Source organism: Lonchura striata, chromosome 11 (assembly GCF_050655825.1).
Source record: "Lonchura striata isolate lonStrDom1 chromosome 11, ASM5065582v1, whole genome shotgun sequence".
In the NCBI taxonomy this organism is placed as follows: domain Eukaryota; kingdom Metazoa; phylum Chordata; class Aves; order Passeriformes; family Estrildidae; genus Lonchura; species Lonchura striata.
In genome coordinates, this window is record NC_140713.1 from 18,406,711 (window position 1) to 18,428,008 (window position 21,298).

A 21,298-nucleotide genomic window follows, 5' to 3' on the forward strand; every position below is an offset into this window, starting at 1 on the left:
CCCCGTGCCTACCATGGCCTTTCCCAGATGCATCCACAGCAAACTCTACATGGTGCCCAAGCCCAGACACCTCCTCCTGAACCCCACCTTCCCCTGTGTCCGTTGTCACCCGTGCCACCCTGCTGCAGGGGCAGGAAAGACACAGGGCTGGACCCGGCTGTCCAGCCCTTTGCTGTCTCCTCACTTGCTTCCGCTCACTCCAGCAACCAGGAGAGAAACCCAAGGACAACAAAACACTTTGGAAAGTTCCCAGCTTTTCCAGGAGCTCTGTGTGGAAGAAAAGGCCTAGCCATTCCCTGCCAGACCCTGGAAAGTCTGTGCAGGCCACACGTATCCAGCCCCATGGCTGCTGCACCCTGTCCTCTGCTCCTGCCAGTAGCAGTGTCAGGAACCTCTAAACCACTGCCATGAGCTGCCTGTCCCCACCACAGCCGGTGCAGTTGATGCCATAGAGCAGTTTTCTGAGTCTCAGGGCCTGCACCTGGCTGACACTCTGTGTCACAGGAACCATCCCTGTAGCCCTGGCCAGGGCTGGGGCTTGGGGAGGGCAGCCCAAAGGACAAGGCAAGAGCAGGGCTCCTGGCCCTGCCACCCCCAGCAATGCCAGCTGTGCACACGAAGGAGCCCAGCCCACAGGGCAGCCACAGAGGAGCAGGATGCAGGATGCTCCACCTCATTCTGGCCACCAGTGACTGCAGGTCAATCCCTCTGTCCCAGCCAGCCCCGAGCAGAGCTGTGGCAGCTGCTGGGGATGAGCCCACATGGTGCCCAGCAGTCACACACCCCACCAGGGATGCACAGCTTCCCTGGCTGACAGACTGAGCCAGATCACCTCCCTCCATCCTAAGGAGCTCACTTTGCCTTTCCTCCTGTCTCCAGCATGGCTGACAGTGAACAGCACAGGGACACAGGTACTGCTGGGCCTTCTGCTGCCATCCCCACTCCTTCCCCAAGCCCAGGACGCCCTGGTGTCACACCCACTCAGCCACTGGTGGGCATCCCCCTGGCACTGTGTCCCTCAGCACCCCACGTGCCAAGCTGGGGCCAGGGATTTGCAGTACTCAGGATGTGCCGGAGCCATTTGCAGTCAAAGCTAGCCACCACCACCACCACTCACCTCTATCCCAGTGGAGCCAGGAGGCAGCAGGTCCATCTGGTTCCCCCCTGGGACTCGTGTCCCAGCCCACACCACGGAGCCACTCGGCAGGTCCCACGGACACAGCGTTATCGGGGTGCCAGTCCCTCCATTTTCCAGGACAACACTGTCCCAATTAAGCTCATTACAAATAGCTGTAATCCCTGGCAGCCCATCTGACCTGAAGCCTGGGCAGATTACCCTCTGCAGGGCTCTTTAATCTGCTCCACACTGAGCGAGGAGAGCCTGTGGCACCCATGCTACAGTGGCTCAGCCATAGGGGAGCACCTACCACCCACAGGACAAGGCTCTCGTGTGGGGCAGGTCACAGTTCAGGGTGAGGATGGTCCTGCCAACCCATCCTTCTCCAGCCCATATTGCCATTTTGGAGTATAGAAGGACCTCTAAGGAGGGTTTCCCAGGCAGAAGCCCACACTGGGGAAGGATGCTGAGGCTGTCAGAGGAGAGATGCTGAGAGCATCAAGGGGAGAAGGATGCTGTAAGGGGAGAAGGATGCTGGGCATGCTGGAGGGGACTGATGCCCAGCACAACTTCCCAGCACTCAGAACAATCTGCAGCCAGCTGCCCAGGCACCTCAGAGGCTCCAGCAGACACTTGTGCCATGCTAGGTCCTGCTCCAAAGCACTGGAGGCTCCTTCACTGGCACAGGGAGCAGAGGCTGCTGACAGGACCACATCCCTGCGCTCCAGCCCTGGACCTGGCTCTCCCCCAAACATCCACCACGATGCACCATGGCACCCTGCATCCCCAGACCTGGCACCCCGCAACCAAGATCCTGTGCCAGGACCCCAGGCCCCCTCGGAGGAGGGGGACACCACAGCCCTGCTCTGCAGGAGTGATGCTCCAGGAGCCCCAAGGATGCTCCAGCCCAGCACCAGCAGCCAGCCAAGTGCAGAAGGGAAGCACTGCCTGCATGAGCATGATGTGGGGTCTCTGTTCCTGGCACTCTTGGGCTTGGCTCACAGAGGAGGAAAAATCCCCAGTATAGTGCATTCCTGACATTACCGAGATAAGAGGTACCTGGTACCAGCAGCACAGCCAGCCCCCGCAGGGAGCAGAGCCTGGGCCATGCTTGGAAGAGACCACTGGGCACCGTATCTCACCCAGGCTGGTGAGCCCCGTGCCAGGCTTACCATGAGGCTGGCACCAACAGAGCACCAGCACGCTCATGTCCCTGCCATGGGCTAAAGCCCCAAGCACATCCTTTCTCTCTCCTGAGCAGAAAAGGTCCTGCCCCAAAGGTTCAGCCCCAGCAAGCCCCAGCCCCCTGCCCTCAGTTAGGGCTCAGTGCTAACAAACCTGCCTCCCGACCAAGCTTTTCACCTTTCTCGTGCCACAGACTGCCTCCAGATCTGCCAGCGCAGGAAATGCAATCCTGGGAATGTGTCCCTCTGTCCGTCCTTGGCCAGCACTGCCCGTGGGCAGCGGCCAAAAGGGCAGCAAGCAGTTGAACAGGCAGCACAGCACGGGGTGCTGGAGCCCACCCCGGGGCTCTCCAGCCCGGCTGCCGGCTCCTCTCTCGACGCCCGGTGCTCTGGAGATGATTGGGATCCCAAGAATGCTGGTCTGAGCAGCGGAGGGGGCAGTCCGACCGGCTGGGTTGGTCCCAGCTGGTTTCTGTTTCCGACACTCAGACACCAGCCTCAGGTCGCTCCGGCGGGTTTATCAACACTGCCCTGGTCGGAGACGCCCCAAACTGGCTCCCCCTGAGTCCCCAGCCCTGCAGCCCTGGGAAATGGGGGTGTCTGACCAGCACTTCCAGGGATGTCACTCACTGAAGGCCACCAATGCCCAGGGCGGCCAAGCCAGCAGACTCCAGCACCTCGGGGAAGACACCCAGCACCAAGGAGCAGCACCTAGGGCACCCAAGGGGGGTGGGCTGTGGTCCCTGCACTGACGGCACTGCGGCCATCCCCGGGGCACAGCGGGGCACAGTGTGCTTCAGCGGGGGAGGCCACGATGGCCCCAGGACCATCCCTCCCGCCCGTGGTGTCTGGGACAAGTGGGGGGTCCTGCCATGCCCCAGCCCAGCACCTCTGGGAGAACCTGGGGCGCACGGCGGGGATGACCTCGGGAGCCTGTGAACTCGGCCCGCTGCCCGGGCTCCCCCGGGAGCAGCCGCCGCATCCGTGTTTGCACAGCTGCGGCCCCGCTGCCCCAACCCAGGCACGTACCCCGGCCCCCGCCGGCCCCTTCCGGCCCCGGGACGGCCTTGGCCGGCTCCCAGCGTGGCTTGGAGCAGTTCTTCCCTCCCATCACTCCTCATCCCCCTCGGCACAGAGGCTCGGAGCATCCGGGGACCGAAGCCATGCCGCCTTGCTCACAAGGAGCCTGGGAGCCGCCCCTTCCCTGACCTCTCCACGCTCTGCCTCTCCTCCGGGAAGGCAGGACACCCCCGGCTCCTCCTCGTGCTGGGCAAGGAGAGGGACTGGGGGCTTTTGGAAGTCAGATGAGTCAGTGAATGGCATCCCGGCTCCCGTGACTCACCCGGAGAAAGTCTCAGCCATAAAGTCACAGCCCCACAGCCCCCACCAGAACAGCGAATGGTGATTTGGTTGTTTGGGCGCTGGCTGCTCTCGGCAGTTTGGGTTGGATGGGTGCTGGGTGCTCTCAGCCCCATGGCAGTAGGGATATGGGGCTGATATCCGCCCCTGCGGCCAGGGGAGGCTGCTGACTCCTTAGGCCAAGTGGGAGGGCGGCAGGAAAGGGAAGGAGCTGCGAATGGGAAGAATTGGAGGAAGTGCTTATTTACCCCGCGGAGTATCCCTGCGGAAGGGCAGGGCACGGCACAGGCGGACACTCACAGCCAGTTCCTCGGGGGGGCTCAGAGCCCTCGACCCTGCCACTCATCCCATGGATTCCCTGTCTCCAGCCAGGAGATGCAAACCCAAACTGTAATGCAGGGCAGCGGCCACCACTGGGGCAGGGGGCTTCCCAGGGGCTAGCAAAGCTCAAGCCCAGTGTGTTTTCTAGGATGGCTCCTGGGAATCAGCCCAGGACTACTTCACTGGTGAAGTGAGTCCCCCCCCCACCAAAGGGACAAGCTGATCACCCACCCAGTCAGGATCCCCACAGACACCCCCATCCTCATCCCTGTACCCTGTGAGATGGGGCTGCATCCTGGCCATGGGCACCAGACTCTGCTCCTGAGTGGGCTGTGATCCCTCTCAGAAGTGCTGGGAACCTCTGGAAGGATCCTCCTGGGACTGGCATAACCTTGTGGAGGTCCCACATACGACCTTCTCCCTGACATCCTCATCTCCAGAGTGCTCTGCTGGGTACCAGTAGCTGCCCCCACAAATCCTGCCCAGACAACTTCGTTTAAGTGCACAAAAGCAACCCCAAGGCCCTCTGTTCTGCCCAGGTCCCCTGGGGCCACCATGCCAGGGATGCTTGACATGGAGATGGGCTCTGTTTGTCCTTATCAGATATGGGGACACGAGCAGGGAAGAAACGGTTTGCCGAGGAAAACTGCTGCCCTGGCATCAGGGGTGCATCACCCCGGAGCAGCTGGCATCTGTGGCCCCTCTCCTGCCTTGAGACACAGCGGATCTCAGTGGAGGCAACAGCAAGATCAGGCAGCCAGGGGGTCCTATCCTGCACGGACACCCTGTCCTGACACCCCGTCACCGCAACCCGCGGTGACAACTGCGTCCCTTGCAGGTGGCGGGTGCCTATGTCCTTGGCGTCCCTGTCAGGGAGAGCTTTCCCCTCAAGAAAACTCCTCACCCCAAAAACCCCGCCTGAGCCCAGCCACGTCACCCCGGGAGCCTCAAACAGCTGGGGGTCCCCAAACGATCGCCGCTCGCTGGGGAGCCCTGGTGCTGCCGGTGCTCGGTACCTTTCGCTTTGCCATTCATGGCGTGCTGCGGCAGCACATCCCCCTCGGGCTGGGCTCAGCGTCCCGGGTGGTTGTTGCTCTCTCATGCCGTCGGTCCGCCCGAGTGCGGGGGCCGTGGCCGGAGCCCCCCCGGGCAGCAGTCTCCTCCCCCGCTTCCCCTGCCCGCGGGCTGACATCACTGCCCAGCGCCGCAGCCCCGCCGTGACTCAAGGGGACGGAGGATGGGAGGACACGGGACGATGCTGACGCCCCTGCAGGAAAGGGGCTCCACCAGCACCGGCTACACCCGAGCACAGCACACTTCGGTCCTTACCCTTCCCTCCCCACCGCTCCCTCCTAGGGCAACTGAGGCACGGGTGGAAGGGAGGGGAACACACTGCAAATCCCCCCTCCAGCCCCTCTCGGATCGCTTCCCTTGGAGACCCCCGCTCCCGCCGGGACCCAGGGCCGAGCACACGGCAGGGAGCACACACGGCCGGGCCGAACCAGCACCGCTGGCCCCGAGCTGCAGCCGGGGCTGGGCGGGGGATGCACAGCCCCTCGTCCCCATCCCTGCCGGCTCCACTGCGGGCAGGCACAAAGCCGTGGGCAGCTGATGCTCACACCACTGCCGCTTGCTTCTGCATTGCTTGGGTTTAAATATAAGTATATACAAATATAATAAATATATATAGTTATATTTATGTATATATGAAACGACCGTGGCTTTGCTGTAGGCTTCCCACAGTATGCAATCCCGTGGCATGCCTGTGGGCATCCTCCAAGACCCAGGAGCCACTGGGAAAAGGGTTTCCTTGCTCAAAAGACCCTACTTTGTATCTGAGTACCCAAAGCCTTGGAGGAGCTCACTTCAGCCAGGGCTTCCTCACAGGGCTCTGCAAAGATGCTGGGGTGCATTTTCCATGTGGGAATGTCTGTCCTGCTTTCCATGGGGGTCCAGCTTCCACAGTGCAGTGTGGCAGGCCCACCTGCCCTCCATGCTAATCTCAGCAGCCAGCAGCACCTCTCTCAGGCCCACAACTCCCTGTTTAGTGCCCTAAACAACCAGGAGACTGTGTGGCACAGATGTCACCATGCTGCAGCCTGGTCCTGGGAATACCCAAGACTGGCACCCCCCTCCAGGTTGGACAAAGGCTGGAGCAGCCAGCTCTGTCCAGGCTGGAATCAGCTGCCTCTCACCACGTCAGTGGAGCAGGAAGAAACACCTCCCTCCCAGGCTCCTTTCCTGTTTGCTGCTGATTTTAGAGCAAGGTCAGGACAGGTTCAGAAGGAAAAGCACTGGGACAGAGTCTTGGGGGTCCTTGCAGATATGAGGTCCTCCCACAAAGTTAACCCCTTTCCCAGACAGTGAGCCTGTTGTGGGATTGCTTCCCCAGCCCAGAGCAGGTCCCCTCCCTGGAGGTCCTGCAGGGGACAAGAAGCATCAGGGGTTCCATATATGGTGGCACAGCTGCCCCACTGTGGGCACCCACATGTGGCTCTGGAGCCAGCCACAGTCAGGCCTGCAGAGCTGAGGTTGCAGCAGTGTCACCAGAGAGTGCTGTGACCCAGGGCACCCTAAGATCCCAGTGCCCAGGTGGGTGCCTGGGTGTGTGCACAGCATCAGCCACATTGGGAGAGCAGCTGGAGCAGGTGAGGCTGGGCTGGCTCTGAGAAGCACCCGGTGAAAAACCATCCACCAGCCTCCATGGCAGTACCACGGGCCGTGGGGAGCCAGCAGCCCAGCACGCAGCAAAGCCCATCTCCACCCCAGCCTTCCAGAACCTGCATGAAGATCACGTCTCCTACCTTGCCTGGACACGATGCATCCCCCCCAGCTCTCCCCGCCTACCAGCACAGTCCCATCCTGGCGGCTGCCGTGGGCAGTGGCCACCACCCGGCTTTTCACCCCCTGCTGCTTCTCCCCAGGGAATGGCATCACTGCGGGCACCGCCCCGGCTCTGGCCATCCCTGTGCAAAGCCTGGCAGCCGTGCGGAGCCAGTGCCCGGCACAGGGCCAGGCAGCGCGCCCGCAGCGCCGGCCATGCCAGCTTGTTTGTTCTCATTAAAGGTTAATGAGAAAGCCACGCTAAAGCTGCCCCAGCTTCGGGAGGGGCTTTCCCTGGTGTCACACAAGAGGGAGGCACTTCCAGGCTTCCCTTGCAGAGGGGTGACAGCCAGGCTGCGCTGCTTGCCTGCAGTCCCAGGGGGATCTGTGTGGCAGCTGACACATGGGTGAGGCGCCTGGCATGGCACCATCCCCAGGCATCACCCCTGGGGAGACCGCCAGGAGCAGGCAGGAGACGGGGTCAGGCATTCCAAAAGTGGCAGAGGGTACCAGAGAAGGACACATCCCATCAGCCATGCCCTCTGAGCACCTCACAGCACCCTGCACGACACTTGGCAGGGCTTGACAGCTCAGGATACCTTGCCAATGGAGGGCAGAGGAAGGGCACGAGCCACGCCAGCAGCACCAGGGTGGTAATTGAGTTAAATGAGTCCCTGTTCCTGGCTTGGCTGGGAATAGGGAGTGGGTGCAAGGAAGGGAACATCTCCATGTGACTCTTAAACTCAGGAGGTTTCCCTGCATATTCACCACTCTGGCTCAGCTCAACCTGCCAGGGTGGCTTCCTCAATCCCTCCTCTGCAGCAGGAATGTGGGTGTAATGCCCCAGGTGCTCCCTTTTTGGCAGTGTCCCTTTATGCCTTCCTTGTACCAGGCCTGGGGAGCCGCCCCAGGCATCCCCACCCCAACCACAACAGCTGAACATGCAAACACTCCCTGGGCAGCCCTGCTTGGACAACACATACAGCCACAGCCAGTGTGTGCACAGGCAGAAAAATCCAGCCGGTTATGCCCACCTCCCTGCCCTGCATGGGATAGAAGACTAGCTTCCCATAGATCCCACATCCTGCCAGCAGAGTCCTAGGGAAATTCTCCAGCTTCTCCCTGCTGGCCCGGGGACCACCAGCACTGAGCCCGCCTAGGCCTTGGAGAAGCCACCAGCCCCAATACGACGCTGCCTTGGTGGCACCAGCACCAAAGGCCAAGGTGATGAAGAAGATATTTCAGGCTGTTTTGGACAAGTACTCCCCAGTTACAGACATCCTTGAGTCGCTGGGAATGTCACCACAGCTGGAAACCTGACAGGAAAGGGCATAGGCCAGCTTCAGTCAGTGTCAGAAGTCATGGCTGCCCAAAAAGGTTTGTGGAGATGGAATCAGCCTGGTGAGGGGCCAGAAAGCCCTTGGCCATGGGGGAGTCCTGGGAGAAGGCAGGAGATGACAATTTTGTCAAAAAGACAGACAACCTTCAGCATCAGCCACATTGGGAGAGCAGCTGGAGCTGGTGAGGCTGGGCTGGCCATTTGAAGGAGAAGCACAGTAAGTGACCTGCCCTGGGCTGGGACAGCTGGTCCTAGAGCTGCAGGTGGTCACCCCCACCACAGTGCTACAGCTGACTTCTCAGACTTTACTTTCTGCTAAAATTGGCAAAGCCAACTCCCAAAAATCCTGGGAGCCCAACACAGAGTTTTTTCCAGAAGTGGATGCCCTGAGGGCTGGAGAAGGACCAGCCCTCGTGCCAAGGCAGGCTCTACCCCCAACCAGGCTGGCCCTAATTCTGTCGCAGCATCCCTTCCTGGAGGGGCTGAGCACGGGGCGGTGGCAGACTCGAGCCCTCCCCCCTTGCTTCCTCGCAGAGTCCCAACACGGCAGCAGAAATAGAAGCGATATAAATGGCAGCCCTATAAATAACCCCAAAGCACGCGGCGGGGAGCTCGTCCCAGCCCAGCACTGGCCTCAGCCCACGCAAAGCCAGGGCTTGGGCTGCCTTCACGGTGCCCTGGGGATCTCAAATGCCAGCTGCTCCCTGCCTGCCATGGGTTTCCCAGGGTCCTGTCCTTTAGGTCAGTGTCATGGCAGGAGCTCCAATGCATCCGCTGAGCCTCAGCCACGGGCATGCTCTGGATCCCAGCCTGATGGCATTCCTGGGGGATACCCTATGCTCATCCAGCTCCTCCCATCCAGCCAGCACTGGACAATGCCCATCGCAGGTAACCCTGCTGCAACCCAGCCAGCAGATCCCTGGGCAAAGCAGCAGCTCTGACCAGGAGCCTCAGCAAGGCTTGGGAAGAGATATCACTGTCCTCACCACTGTCCTCACTGCAGATCAACAGTTATCCCCTGGTTGCACCCCAACACCTCTCAGCTGCTCTCTTCAACATCCCCCATCCCTGCCATGTCCATTGCTGCCCCCATTTCCATGCTCAACCTCATCATGACATGTCCTCCATGGGGACTCAGCCACCAGCGCGCCAGGGATACCACCACACCACCAAAGCTCCTCTCCACCCAGGGGACAGTGGCAAGGGACTGGGGACCCCCACAAGCCAAGAGGAGGCAAGGCTGCTGCTGACAAGCTGGTGACAAGCCCTGCATTTGCGTGGCATCACAGCCTCATGTCCCAGCCCTGCCCGGGGGACGCAGTGAGGCCACCAGCCAGGAGACAAGAGACATGGGGTTTATAGGATACCCAGGACTTCCCAGTGCCCTCGGGAGTCTCCTCTGGGAATGTGGCAAAGGTAAAACCCTCTGAGGCTGTTTGCATGCCCTGGGATGGTCAGAGGTGAGGCAGGGGAAGGGTTAATGGTGCGAGGCCTTCCCGAGCACTTCTTGGCAGGCTGGGAAGGGCTGGGAGACAGGAGGATCGGGCCAGCAACAAAGCGAGATCTGTCTCATTAATTCCTGCGAGCATTCCTCCCCCTCGTCACCCTGGAGGGGAGGAGGAGGCAGCACCCAGCTGACATGGTGCGCCCAGGTCCCTCGGGAGCCCACCGGGTCCGCCCTGCCATGGGGGGAGATGGCCGCAGCCTCTCCCAAGGGATCCAGGCTCCGGCGTCCCGCAGGCGCTGGGGCACGGCCCTATATGGGCACGGGCGGCTTCTCTGCCCGCCGTACCCCTGCCCGTACCCTGCCTGGACTCCCAAGGGATTCGGGGCAGGGCACGGTTCATGCCACCAGCGTCATTCCAAACCCCGGGGCGAAAGCGTGGCCGGAGAAGCTGATATATCCCAGACAGGGTCTGGGGGCACCGGGTGACATTGGGGGTGCTCGCCCTGCTATCCCACTGTCAGGCGGCTCCTTCTCCGGGCGCCTCCGGCCACGGTCCCGGCCGGAGTGCGGAGGATCCCTCGGAGCCGCAGTGGGGCGGAGGAGCGGAGCCCCGTGTCCGTGTCCGTGTCCGTGTCCGTGTCCCCGTCCCCACCCTCCCGCCGTGCCCCGACACCCAGCGCGGCGTGGGGCGCCCGCCGGGGTGGCGGCAGAGGGGACGCGGGCGGGCGGTGGCTTGCGGCGACGTGGCCCCCCAAGGGTGTAGCCCTGCTAAGGCCACCGACCCCGCTCCCCCCGACCCCCCGTGACCGCGGGGTGCGGAGGTGCGGGTGGCACTCACATGTCCCAGGAGAGGCGGGGGACGAGGCGCGGGGCGAAAGCGGGCCTGGCTCGGTGCATCCCCTTTGTTCCACTCCCATGGACGGGAGCAAGCGGGGAGTTCGTGCAGGCTCTTGGCAGCGCCCACCCCGGCTCTCTCCATGGAAACGCGGGAGCCATGTGATTTCGGCAGGAAACCACGGCCCAGCCAGCGCCAATGGCAGCTGCATGGACGGGAGCACCTCCCTCCCCGAGGCGACCGCCACCGCTGCCGACACCGCCATCGCCACTGCCGCCACCGCCGCCACCGCCGCCACCGCCACAGCCACGGCCCTGCGGGGGTTCCAGCCCCGCCGGCCCACCAGCATTCCCCGGGGGTCCACAAGCCCCACCATGAGCCGGAGCAGGATCCCACCTCCCCCGAGGCGAAGGGAGTGGGGGCAGCCCGGCTTGCTCGGCCCCGGGCTGCTGGCCTTCCTGCCGCACACAGCACCCACAGCCTCTCCTTGCCAGGGAAGCAATGGCTGGAGCCATCCTCCATCGCCACCCCCGTCTCCCCCCACAAGGGCCACCACAGACCCCGGGCGTGTTTCACATTCCAGCAGTGAAGTGACATGACCAAGTCTGTGCAGTCAGTCAGTCGGTGGCAGAGGGAACACCCAAACATCCTTGCTCCCAGCTCTGTGACACCCAGCACCCCACTCTGCCTTCACCCACCAGCTCCTGCACCCAACTGACCCATGTTCAGACCTCTGCAAATCAAAAAGTGTACTCTGGGGGAGCAGAGCATTGACACTGATCCACATTTCCCGTCCCACCAGCTTCCAGCATCCTAGGGAAGCAGCAGAAGAGCACTCCCATCTTCCCTAACTAAGGCACAGGCAGCCGCAGTGTAAATGCAGGCTGTCACCCGAGGGACACCACAGTCATACAGCGCTGTTTCCACAACTGCTGGTCCACTTCCTAAACCCTGAAACCTCTGAGCATCTCTGAAGGTGGAGGGGTGAGGGAGCCACATCTCCTACCTGTCCTAGATCCTACTAAGTCGACCCAGTTTTAAATGGAACTGAAGCCTTTGCAGCCCTGGTGAGACATCCTCCATGCAAGGACAAGGCTGCACAGTGCTCCCACCAGCCCTGTGAGGCAGAAACACTAATTAGACCATCATCAGGTCATGGAACCCAGTGGAGCAGGGCAATATCAGTGACAAGGAAATCATTGCACCACTCTCACTCTCCTGGGGCCACACCAAGGAGCACAGCATTTGCTGCTGAGGTTGCTCAGTGAGAACCAGAGTGTCCCAGCTCCCAGCCCAGTTCTCCAGGCTGGCCTGGTTACACGGAAGGAGAAGTGATGCAAAGATGGGAGAGGAGAAAGGAGGTCCTGAGGCCACCAGGGAAAAGCCAAGCCCAAAGGTCAGCAGGGAGAGGCTGCCAGGGTGGATCCACCAAGCCATGTGCTTGATGAATCCCAGAATGGTTTGGGTTGAAAGAGACCTTAAAGACCACCTGGCTCCAGCCCCCTGCCATGAGCAGGGACTCCTTTCACTAGACCAAGTTACTCCAAACCTCATTCAACCTGGCCTTGAACACTTCCAGGAACAGGGCAGCCACAGCTTCTCCCCACCCTCACATGGAAGAATATCTTTCAATTATCCAGTCTAATCCTGCCCTCTTTTACTTAGAAGACATCCTCCCTTGTCCTGGCACTCTGTGCTCTTGTCTAAAGTCCCTCTTCAAGTCTTTTGGAGCCCTCTTAGTTATTGGAAGGGAGTTCAAGGTCTCCCTGGAGCCTTCTCATCTACAGGCTGAACAGCCCCTACTCCCTGAGCCTGTCTCCACAGCAGAGATGCTTCAGACCTCTGAGCACCTTTGTGGCCTCCTCTGGACTTGCTCAAATAGGTCCACATCCTTCTTATTTTGAGGCCCCAGACTGGATGCAGTGCTGCGGATAGAATCTCACCAGAGCAGAGCAGAGCAGAGCAGAGCAGAGCAGAGCAGAGGGGCAGGATCTCCTCTCTCAGCCAGTTGCCCACTCTGCTGAGGTTGGACCCCAGCGTACATTTGGCTTTCTGGGCTGCCAGCGCACATGGCCAGGTCATGTTGAGCTTCTTGCACGGCCAACACCCCTAAGCCCTTCTCCTCAGGGTTCCTCTCAATCCATTGTGATCCCAGGTCCCAGTGCCACACTGTCCCTGTGCCACCAGGGTGACCCACTTGTGCTTGGTGTGGTCAGCACCACTGTGCCACTCTGTCATCACTTGATCCAGCATCCCACTTAGATCAAGTGGGGGTCTGGATCCCACCCACACCCTGTACGTGGTGTCACCACCAAAAATTTTCAGTTGAAAGTGACATCCAAGGATTATTTGGGCCAACTGTCTGAGCACTTCAGGCCTGACACAAAGGTAAAGCATGTTGTTAAGGGCACTGTTCAAATGCCTCTTAAGCACTGACATGCTTGGGACATTGACCACCTGTCCAGGAAGTCTGTTCCAGGGTTTGACCACCTTCTCGGTAAAAACTTGGGGTGCCTAGAGGTAGACTGACCCACACCACCACATTCCACTTACCTATGCACCACCATCCCAAGCTAAAGCCCCATTCCTGGCTGCTGCTGGGGAGCAGCTGTATCTCTGCAGACAGCAGGAGAGGGGACTGCACCCTCCCCTCGGCCACAGGCCTGCCTGCCCTGCCAGGCTGGGTTGTGGAGCCAAGCACTCCTGTGCCAAGGCCAGGGCTGGAACACCGCACTGGCTGCTCTGGGAGCTTGCTCAGCACCGACCAGCTTGGCAAACGAAAACAAGGACATGATCCTTCCTGAGTTCTGGCAGAACCCCTAGCTTGCCTGCCCTCCAAAACTCCCTCCTGGATTTTTGGAGGTATGGTGCCTGCTGGCAGGAAGGAGTTAAACCTCCCAGCATGGATTTGGATACTCCTGGGTTAACCTTCCCAGCATGGATGCAGATAATCTTGGTTTAACCCTTTAATTATGGATATGGATACCCCTGGGCTAAGCTTGCCAGCATGGATATGGATGGGTACTCCTGGTTTAATCCTTTCATAATGGATACAGATACTCCTGGGCTAACCCTCCCAGCATGGATATGGATACTCCTGGACTCCTGTCAGTGAAGGAGCCTTCCCAGCAGCCCAGTTGGGAAGCTGGGCATTGGTGCAGGAAAGAGTCCCTGAGCCCAAGGGCACTTTGTCTGAGAACCTGCTGGCATTAATGAGCTCCTCCCAGCACAGGATTGAACCTTTCCAGAGCCTGGTGACCCGAGACCACTCCAAGCACATTCCCTTCCTCCTGGCAGCTTCAGCAACAGCCGTGCCAGCTGCCTGCAGCCTCCTGCCGCGGTGCAGAGAAAGGTCTGAGCCGTCGGCGGAGCCCCGCACCACAGGTCTCTGCCCAAATTGCTCTTCTCACTGCAGGCTGGGCCTACAGCCACGTCTTCCTCTCCCCGCTCTCTGGAGGGCTGGAGGCCAGCCCTTGGCTCCAGGCTGGAGCTGCTGCATGCTCAGCATTCCTGCTCAGCGCTGGAGCAAGGCACACGCAAGCCGGGGCTCCAAGCCTTGCACCAGGACAGCCACAGCACATTCAGAGCCCAGCCAACACCCCCGTGAGCAGCTGAGGTACCTCCACAGAGCCTGCCACCATCCCTGCCACCATCCCTTGGAGGTGAGCATCCAGCATCCCAGCACTGAGCTCCGCATCCCTCCAGCTGCGCATTTTTGGAAAACACACCCTGGTAAAAAGCTAAGGGGGTCAGGGCGGCGCTGATGCAGCATGAGCAATGTGAGCTGCTGCTCCAGCTGACTCACTGGAGCCCTGGCCATGCTCGGGAACTGGCCAGCAGCACAGAAAGGCTGTGCCAGCAGGTCCTCTGAGCTCTGCTGGAAAACCTTCCCCAACACACTCGGGGCCAGCTCACAGCAGCAGCAGGCTGGGACACAGCCCTGACCCAGACTGTCCTTTTCCATGGGGCAGAACTGCATGTCCTAGCACTTTGCTTGCCCATGGGGCCAGGAAAAGGGAATATAGGATATCCCTGAAGTGGCCACAAACCTACTCGGTGTTGGCCAGCACTGGGTGCTGGTCAGCTCTGGCCAGCAATCTGGAATCCCAGTCAGGGATTTGCAGCAAAGCCAGGACATCCAGACTGTGACTGCATCAGGTCCAGCTCCAGCACAGGCCAGGAGGGTAAGGAGCTGCAGAACAGCACGGGTCCAGACCCTCTGGCTACCAGCCAGCTGTCCACACTCCTGACTCCCTTCTCTATCCTGGGAAAGTTGCTGGCAGCATCTCCAACTGCTATCCCAGCTCAGCCTGGGATGCTGAACATCCCCTGGGACCATTCCATCTACTGCAAGCAGGCAGCCATGCCCACCTCAGCACAGCAGGAACCAGCTCACCAACACACCCACAGGATCACCCCAAAACTATCCATGATTCACAAGATTCCTACAGACCCTTGCTGTTGTCCAACACTGAGCAGGAAGACTGAGGCTGTGGGCAAGCCCAAAAACCAGCCCAGGCCATCAGACGTAGCCAGTGGCAGGGCAACTGGCACAGCTGGACAGTGGCACAGCTGGAGTACAGCTGAGGTGTCGCAGCCTTGAGGATTCAGCATCACACCAGGTGAAGCAAAGCTTAGCCAATCCAGCTGGCTGAGGTAGGAATACATTGCCCCAAAGCTGGTGCTGTAAAGATGTGAGAGCAAAAGGCCATTCGGAGCACGAGGTGTTTTGGCAGGGTTGAGTCTGCAAATTTAGCAGAGCTGTATGCAAATGCATGTAAATATAGTCCTCCCAAGCAGGGCAGGGGATCCCACACACACCCTGATCTGCTCCACTGCTGAGGTGGGACCCCTGTTCCCCCGTGAGCAGCACCTGCTACACCCAAGAGCAGAATGAGTCCACCTGGGAACAGGGCAGTCCACGCTGGTCTCCCAGAGCGTGAAAGTGCTTCCTTCACTGCAGGGAGCACCAGCCTCCAGCAAAGCTCCCTCCTCTCCAAAAAAAACAACAAAGAAAATGCTGGGATGGGGATTAAGGAAATTAAACCGGCCGTGCAGGATAAGCAAGGATAGGAAGTGGCTGCGATATCTCCTCTCCCCACTGGCCTACAGCTCTCCCAGGCTGGAGCCCACAGCATGGCACATCTAAACCCAAGGGAAATCACGTGTTGGAGAGAGTATTGAATAACTGGGAGGTTTCTGAGTGATCCCTGCTCCTGAGATGGAGCAGGCACTTGGGGAGCCTCTGTGCTCCCAGACTGGCATTTCCATGCTCTCTCCATCCCAGCACAACATGCAGGGAGACCACCTGACACCACAAGCTGCACTCTGCTTCTGAAGCTGGTACTGTGGGGGTGGCATCTCAGGAGTTTTGCTCTCATAGAAAAATTAACCCCACAAAGGAAAAAACCTTTAAGATCACCGAGTCCATTAACCCTGCACCATCAAGCCCACCATTAAACCACATCTCCCAGATGTCCCATCTGCACATTTTTTTTAATACTTCCAGAGGTGGTGAGGCCATCATTACCCTGGTCATCCTGCAGCTATTCTACCTCTCCTAAGCTGTTGGCCCAATGGATTTGTGCTGGGAAGGGTGTCCCTGGAGGAAAGCAGTGGCAGTCAGACAAAAAGACCAGGACTAAAACCACCTGCTAAAAGTTGCCAGTGGGGTAGGGATAGCAGAGGGGGGGACATGTTGATAGCAGGGATCCTGCCACATCCGACCCACCCAAGTGATGCTCCTGAGCAGGGCCCATTCCAGCTCTTGTTCATGCCTCCAGCACATGTGTGAATGCCACCAGCCCCAGGCTGTGGCTCCAGCAGGTCTCTCCTGTATCTGTCACATGTGCGAGGGCCAGCTCTGTTTACATGTGCAAGGCTCAGATTCTCCTGCTGGGGATGAGTCAAGCTTCCCTCAACACCCCGCTGAGGTGGCGGTGTCAGGGCCCCAGCTGGCGTTTGCCTCCTGAACGGCTCCGAGCCAGTGGATGCCAGGCTGGGAGAGGCTGCAAAGGGCTCGCACAGCCCCCTGCCTGCTCTCCATCCCACTCAGAGCCATCTGCAGCAGCACGGAAGGCACTGGAGACTGCAGCTCCCTGCCAGGAAGCTCTCCCTGGCTCAGCTTCCTTCCCCTCCACCCCACAGGCACGTCATGGCTCAGCATGGGGCAGTCAAACCCTCAGCAAGCCCCCAGACACCTCCAGAGGTGTGGGCAGGATGGCCAGGCTGCTGCTAAGAAAACCCCATGTCTTGCAAAGCCTTGGGGTGCTGGGGTGTCTCCTGGGGATCCAGCTCACAGGAGAGGAGTCCCCTGGATTTGGGACCCCCAGGGAAAAAGGCTGGAGCTCAAAGGAGAAGCCAGCCCTCTTCCCATCTGTACATTGCCTGAAGATGCCGAGCTGCCACTGGACTTGTGGGGTGATGAGATGGGTGCCAGCTGCACGCCACTGCCCAACATGCACACAGTGGCAACCAGCAGGCTGCCCTATCCAGAGGGTCCCCAGCTGAGCCAGAGTGAGCATCCCAGGAGATAGGAGAAACCCCAAAACAACCCAACAACATCCAGCTCCCCCTTCCCTTTCACTGCTCCCAGCCCTTGCTTTCTGCTCTTCTTTTCCACACATCCCAGAGTCAGAAAAGCTCTTCTCTCCAGATAGAGGCCTTTTCCCTATGCTCCCAAACTTCCCAGGGTGGGAAAACAGCCTGGAAGCTCCTTTTTGGATCCCCCCACCTGCGTCCCCCTTGCTGTGACCAGGGCTGGGCTGGCTCCATGCAAGCACAATAACCAGAAGTGTGTGGAGCCGCTGGAAGGAGCGATGTTCCCGGATGGTATGCAGCCCTGACAGCACTGGCTCTGCTTTAAAGGGTAATTTTATCCTGTAATAACAAACAAGAGGAGCCAAGTTCCTCCCCAGCGTCACTTCCCTGGCTCCAAGGAGAGGGACATGGGGGAGAGAACTCATTAGAATGAGCTCGGATCCTTGTTCTTGCTATCACAGGGTTATAACTCCACTCCCTTGAGACAGCACGCGGGGGAAGATGCTCCAGGGCAGCAGGTCTGGGTCGAAAGTTGGAACAGATACATTTGTGTGTTGACATTCTGGGGCCTGAGGAGATGACCCCACTAGCAACTCCTGTCCTGCAGACAGCAGCTGGAAGCCTGTCCCAGGCAATGGCATGCCTGGCTGGACCCCATCACCATTCCCACAGCCCCCCTGCAAGCTCACAGCAGTGGACAGGCACACTGGCATCTCAGCTCAGTGCCAGCTCCAAGTGCAGCCACCCGGGAACTTGTTCTACAAAAGCTGGAAATTCAGGCCCAGCTGGTGCTGTGGGATGGGCAGGGAGAGGCTGACCTGCTCCAAACCCCTGGCAGGACCCTGCAGAGCAGGACTGGGTGCTCTGGCCAAGGATCATCCCTTTTGTGGGCATCCCTGGGGGCAAATGCATGGGCAGAGCCCAGCTGTGGGAGGAAGGGTGAGCACCTCTCCGTGACCCATGGGTGCACCCTCCTGTGCCCCCAAACGGGTTTTTTGTTTTGAAGATCCATGGGTGTGGCAGTGTCAGGGCCCCAGGGCACAGAGCAGGCAGACCTCTGGTTTATTACTGGGGTACACAGGGGGCACTAGGGCATGTGATGGGCTCATCAACATCTGTGGTATGTTCACAGGGGACAGGGAGCATCTCTGCTCACCCCATCAGGCTCAGCAGTGGCTGACCTACCTCTGCTCCTGCAGGGACACTGATGCTCAGGAAAGGAGTCCCTCGGTGGTCATCACCAAAGAGGGCACAGCCCAGCCTGTGCTGATGGGACACTGATCCCCTCCTTGCCGGCTGAGAAGTGGGGGGCAATTTGGCAGAGCTCAGTTGTGTGAGAAGATGACAATCTGGAGAAGGCTGCTGAGATGTTCTGTCTGATTTCCACTTCCCCAAGGAGAACTTCTGGACATCCCAGGGTTTGATTAAATCCCAGCCTGTCAAACGAAGCTGGTGAAGTGCTGCAGTTTTCTTCCCCAAGATGGATTTCCTCCAAAGCCCTTATTAGGGGTTTGGGTTAAGTCTGTGTGAAGCTGGTAAAGCTGCTGTCTCCATGGTGCTCCCCAGAAGACATGGGGGCTTCCAGAGGAAGCACAAGACAGGATCCAACCAGCTAAAAAGCGGAAGAGAGAGGAAGGAGGGAATCATAGGCATCTTAATCTTTCAGGGCTTAGAGGTGGCAATGCCAGTGTCTGCCCTCTGCAAAAGGGGTTGTGAGAAACCTGTGGGAGACAACATGGCTTGGGGGAGATGAGACAAGGGGTGCTTCTGGTTGCCAGGGATGTAAAGCCTGAAGCAAGCTCCCAGTACCAAACCATCCTCCCAGGGCAGATGTGGAGCCTACCCAGCTCTGGCTGATGGGAGTGGGGAGTATCAGGGCAGGCATCAGTGGGTTAAAAGCTAGAGCTGGGACTTGGGTGAGCTGCTTCCTCCCAGCAAACAATAATAAGGGAGGGAGAAGGGATGCATGGGTTCTGCAGGGGCTGATAGCAATGGAGCAACCCCAGCCCTGCAGCTGCAGCTGTGCAGGAGGAAGCCTCAGCACATTATCTGCTGGTCCCACTTGGCTTCCTCAGCAGCCATGGTGCTGCAGGGACCAGGCTGTTCCTCCTCCAGAGCCTCGTTTCTCATGGACACAAGTTGGGTCCCTGTGCTGTGATGGCAGCCCTGGACCCCAACACCCCCCAAGCCCTGCACTCCCAGACAGTCCAGCCTTCCCAGCATTGGTGTTCCCCACTGCTGGGGGCTCTGGTCACCCAGACCTCAGAACCCCAGGACCACGGTGCCACCCAGCACATGGTCCCCACAGCGACCATCCTGCTGCCCCATCCCCCCATCCCAGACTGTGCCCACACCTTGGCAGAAGGAAGTTTTGGCTGGAAGACGACTCCTGCAAATGGGATCTCCAGATCCTGGCTGAGGTCCCTGCAGTCCTGGTTGCCTCTGCTCCTAGTCCTTCTCAACAAAGATCTGCTGCACCTGGAGCTGCTGCAGCCCGGCCACGCTGGCTGGTGTCCCAGCACTTCCTCGTACGCGGCTGATTGTGACCTGCCCGCTGCTCCACCTCCGCAGCTGCATCGCTCTCACAGGAGCAGCCCTTTTCCGTTTCGTTTCCGTTTTTTGACCTTTTCCTCCTGTAGCAGCCTTTGCCTTTCATGGACGCTCTGCCTGCTGCTATTTGCCCCACTCAGGTCTGGGAGGGTGTCTCTCAAAATGGGTCTTACCCTGATCCTGGCAAGTCAGGTCCGGACTCCCGATGTCCTCACGGCTCCCACCCCAACCCACAGACCTGCTTGACTCCAGCTCCTGGTGCAACAAGTCTTTGCCAGTGGATACTGGTCTGGGGTTGGAAGACCCTGGGAAATGTGGGCCTTTCCCACCACTGAGGTTAATCCCTGGAGCCTGGAGAGCTGCAGGGCTCCCTGAAGCAGAGAGATGTTTGCCCCTAGATGTTACTATGGCTCCAGAGAGGGTGGGAGAGGCTGTCTGAGCTGCCTGAGCTCTCATGGGTGACAGCTTCCTCACCCGTGGTCTCTGGAAGTCCCCAGACATGTTTCCATGACCCTGTGCAGCCTCAGGATGAGTAGTGTCCTCAAGGAGTTGTCCAGCTTTCCCCAGTGCTGGAACCAATGCTGGCACCTGTGCCCCAGCTTCAGAACAGAGACGGATTAGCTGGTAAAAGCAGATGGATCCTAAATCACACTTACTCTGTCCAAACCTGCCTGTGCTCCCAGGGAGCAGCTTGCTGGTCAGGGGGATTTCAAGGGTCTCCCCCAAGGAGAGTGCACCCAGTGAAAGGACACAGGGCTATGTGCTCCCATCCCAGTGGGCAGGGGGACACTGAGGTCTGATACTTCCCAGAGCCAGGAAATAAGCTTGACACAAAGGGCAAAACCAGCAAAAGGGAGGGAGGGAGGCAGGAAACATCAGGCAGGAGAGGAAACAGGGAGATAATCAGCTCCATGAGCACAAACACCCGGAACTTGTGCAAAGGAAAAGCCGACACCACTTGGCAAGCATTTGAGCAGGGAGACCTGCCCATCTGGCCTTTTACTGAGACTTCCTGAAGAACACGTGCCCTGCAGCACCTTAAGGTTCTCAGGGGTGCCTGGCCTCCAAGTTACCATGGAGGGCAGTCCCCGGTGGCTTACCTCCAGCATGTGCTCCCTGGGATGAGCCTTGTCTCAGAGGGTGGAAGAATGGAGAACACCTGGCTGCACTTGTAAAGGCAAAGCACTCACCAGGGGTGAATCCCAGTTGCAGAGAGCTCCAAGCTGGGTCATCCTGCCTCAGTCTTGTGTTGGCTTGAAAAATGGGATCAGCTGACCTGTTTCCACTTGGCTCTGCACAGCAATTGGTCTGCTCTCCCAGCATCCAAAGGAAGACCACTGCACTGGGATTCCTACAGGCTGATGGTCCAGGTGCTTCAATGCCCAGCAGTGTCCCTGGGGTTAGTTCTTCTCCCCAGGAGCTGTGTCCAGCACTGCCAGACTGGACTGGCAGAGCTTTCCACTCCTCCTCCTATCCCCTTCAGAACACAGGGCTGCCCATGCCCCGGGTGACCTGACCCCATCCCAGGTGATGCCCCAGGCTGATGGAGCTTGTCCCAGCTGCCAGCAGTCCTGTCTCCTGCTGTGTTCCCAAGGGAGCAGTGACACACATCTCATGGGGTTGGCAATGACCACAACAGGGACGATAACTGTAAATTGTCAGCAATCCATGGTGGGATTCCTGGCACTGCTCATCTCCCAGGATGTAGCACGTGGCGTGGGACAGAAGGGAGAAACATGGAGAGAGATGGGCATGGAGCCAGCCTGTGGTGACTGGCCAGGCT

General features: G+C 59.4%; 1 protein-coding gene across 12 annotated transcripts in view; it reads right to left on the reverse strand.

The window, feature by feature from the left end:
• RIPOR1 (RHO family interacting cell polarization regulator 1) overlaps positions 1-19,509 on the reverse strand; it is a 31,217-nt gene extending 11,708 nt beyond the window's left edge. For 4 of the 12 annotated variants that reach the window (XM_021541141.4, XM_021541142.4, XM_085589757.1 and 1 more), the window contains exon 1: positions 10,429-10,816. In XM_021541141.4, the coding sequence (XP_021396816.4) occupies positions 10,429-10,801 (373 nt within the window). In that variant the 5' untranslated portion in view covers positions 10,802-10,816. Of the gene's footprint in view, positions 1-2,479; positions 2,688-3,643; positions 3,939-4,997; positions 5,212-10,428; positions 10,817-18,150; positions 18,578-19,319 lie in introns of those variants that run through there. The other 8 variants (XM_085589762.1, XM_085589761.1, XM_021541143.4 and 5 more) reach the window with 8 other exon arrangements.
• Positions 19,510-21,298: the final 1,789 nt, after the last annotated feature.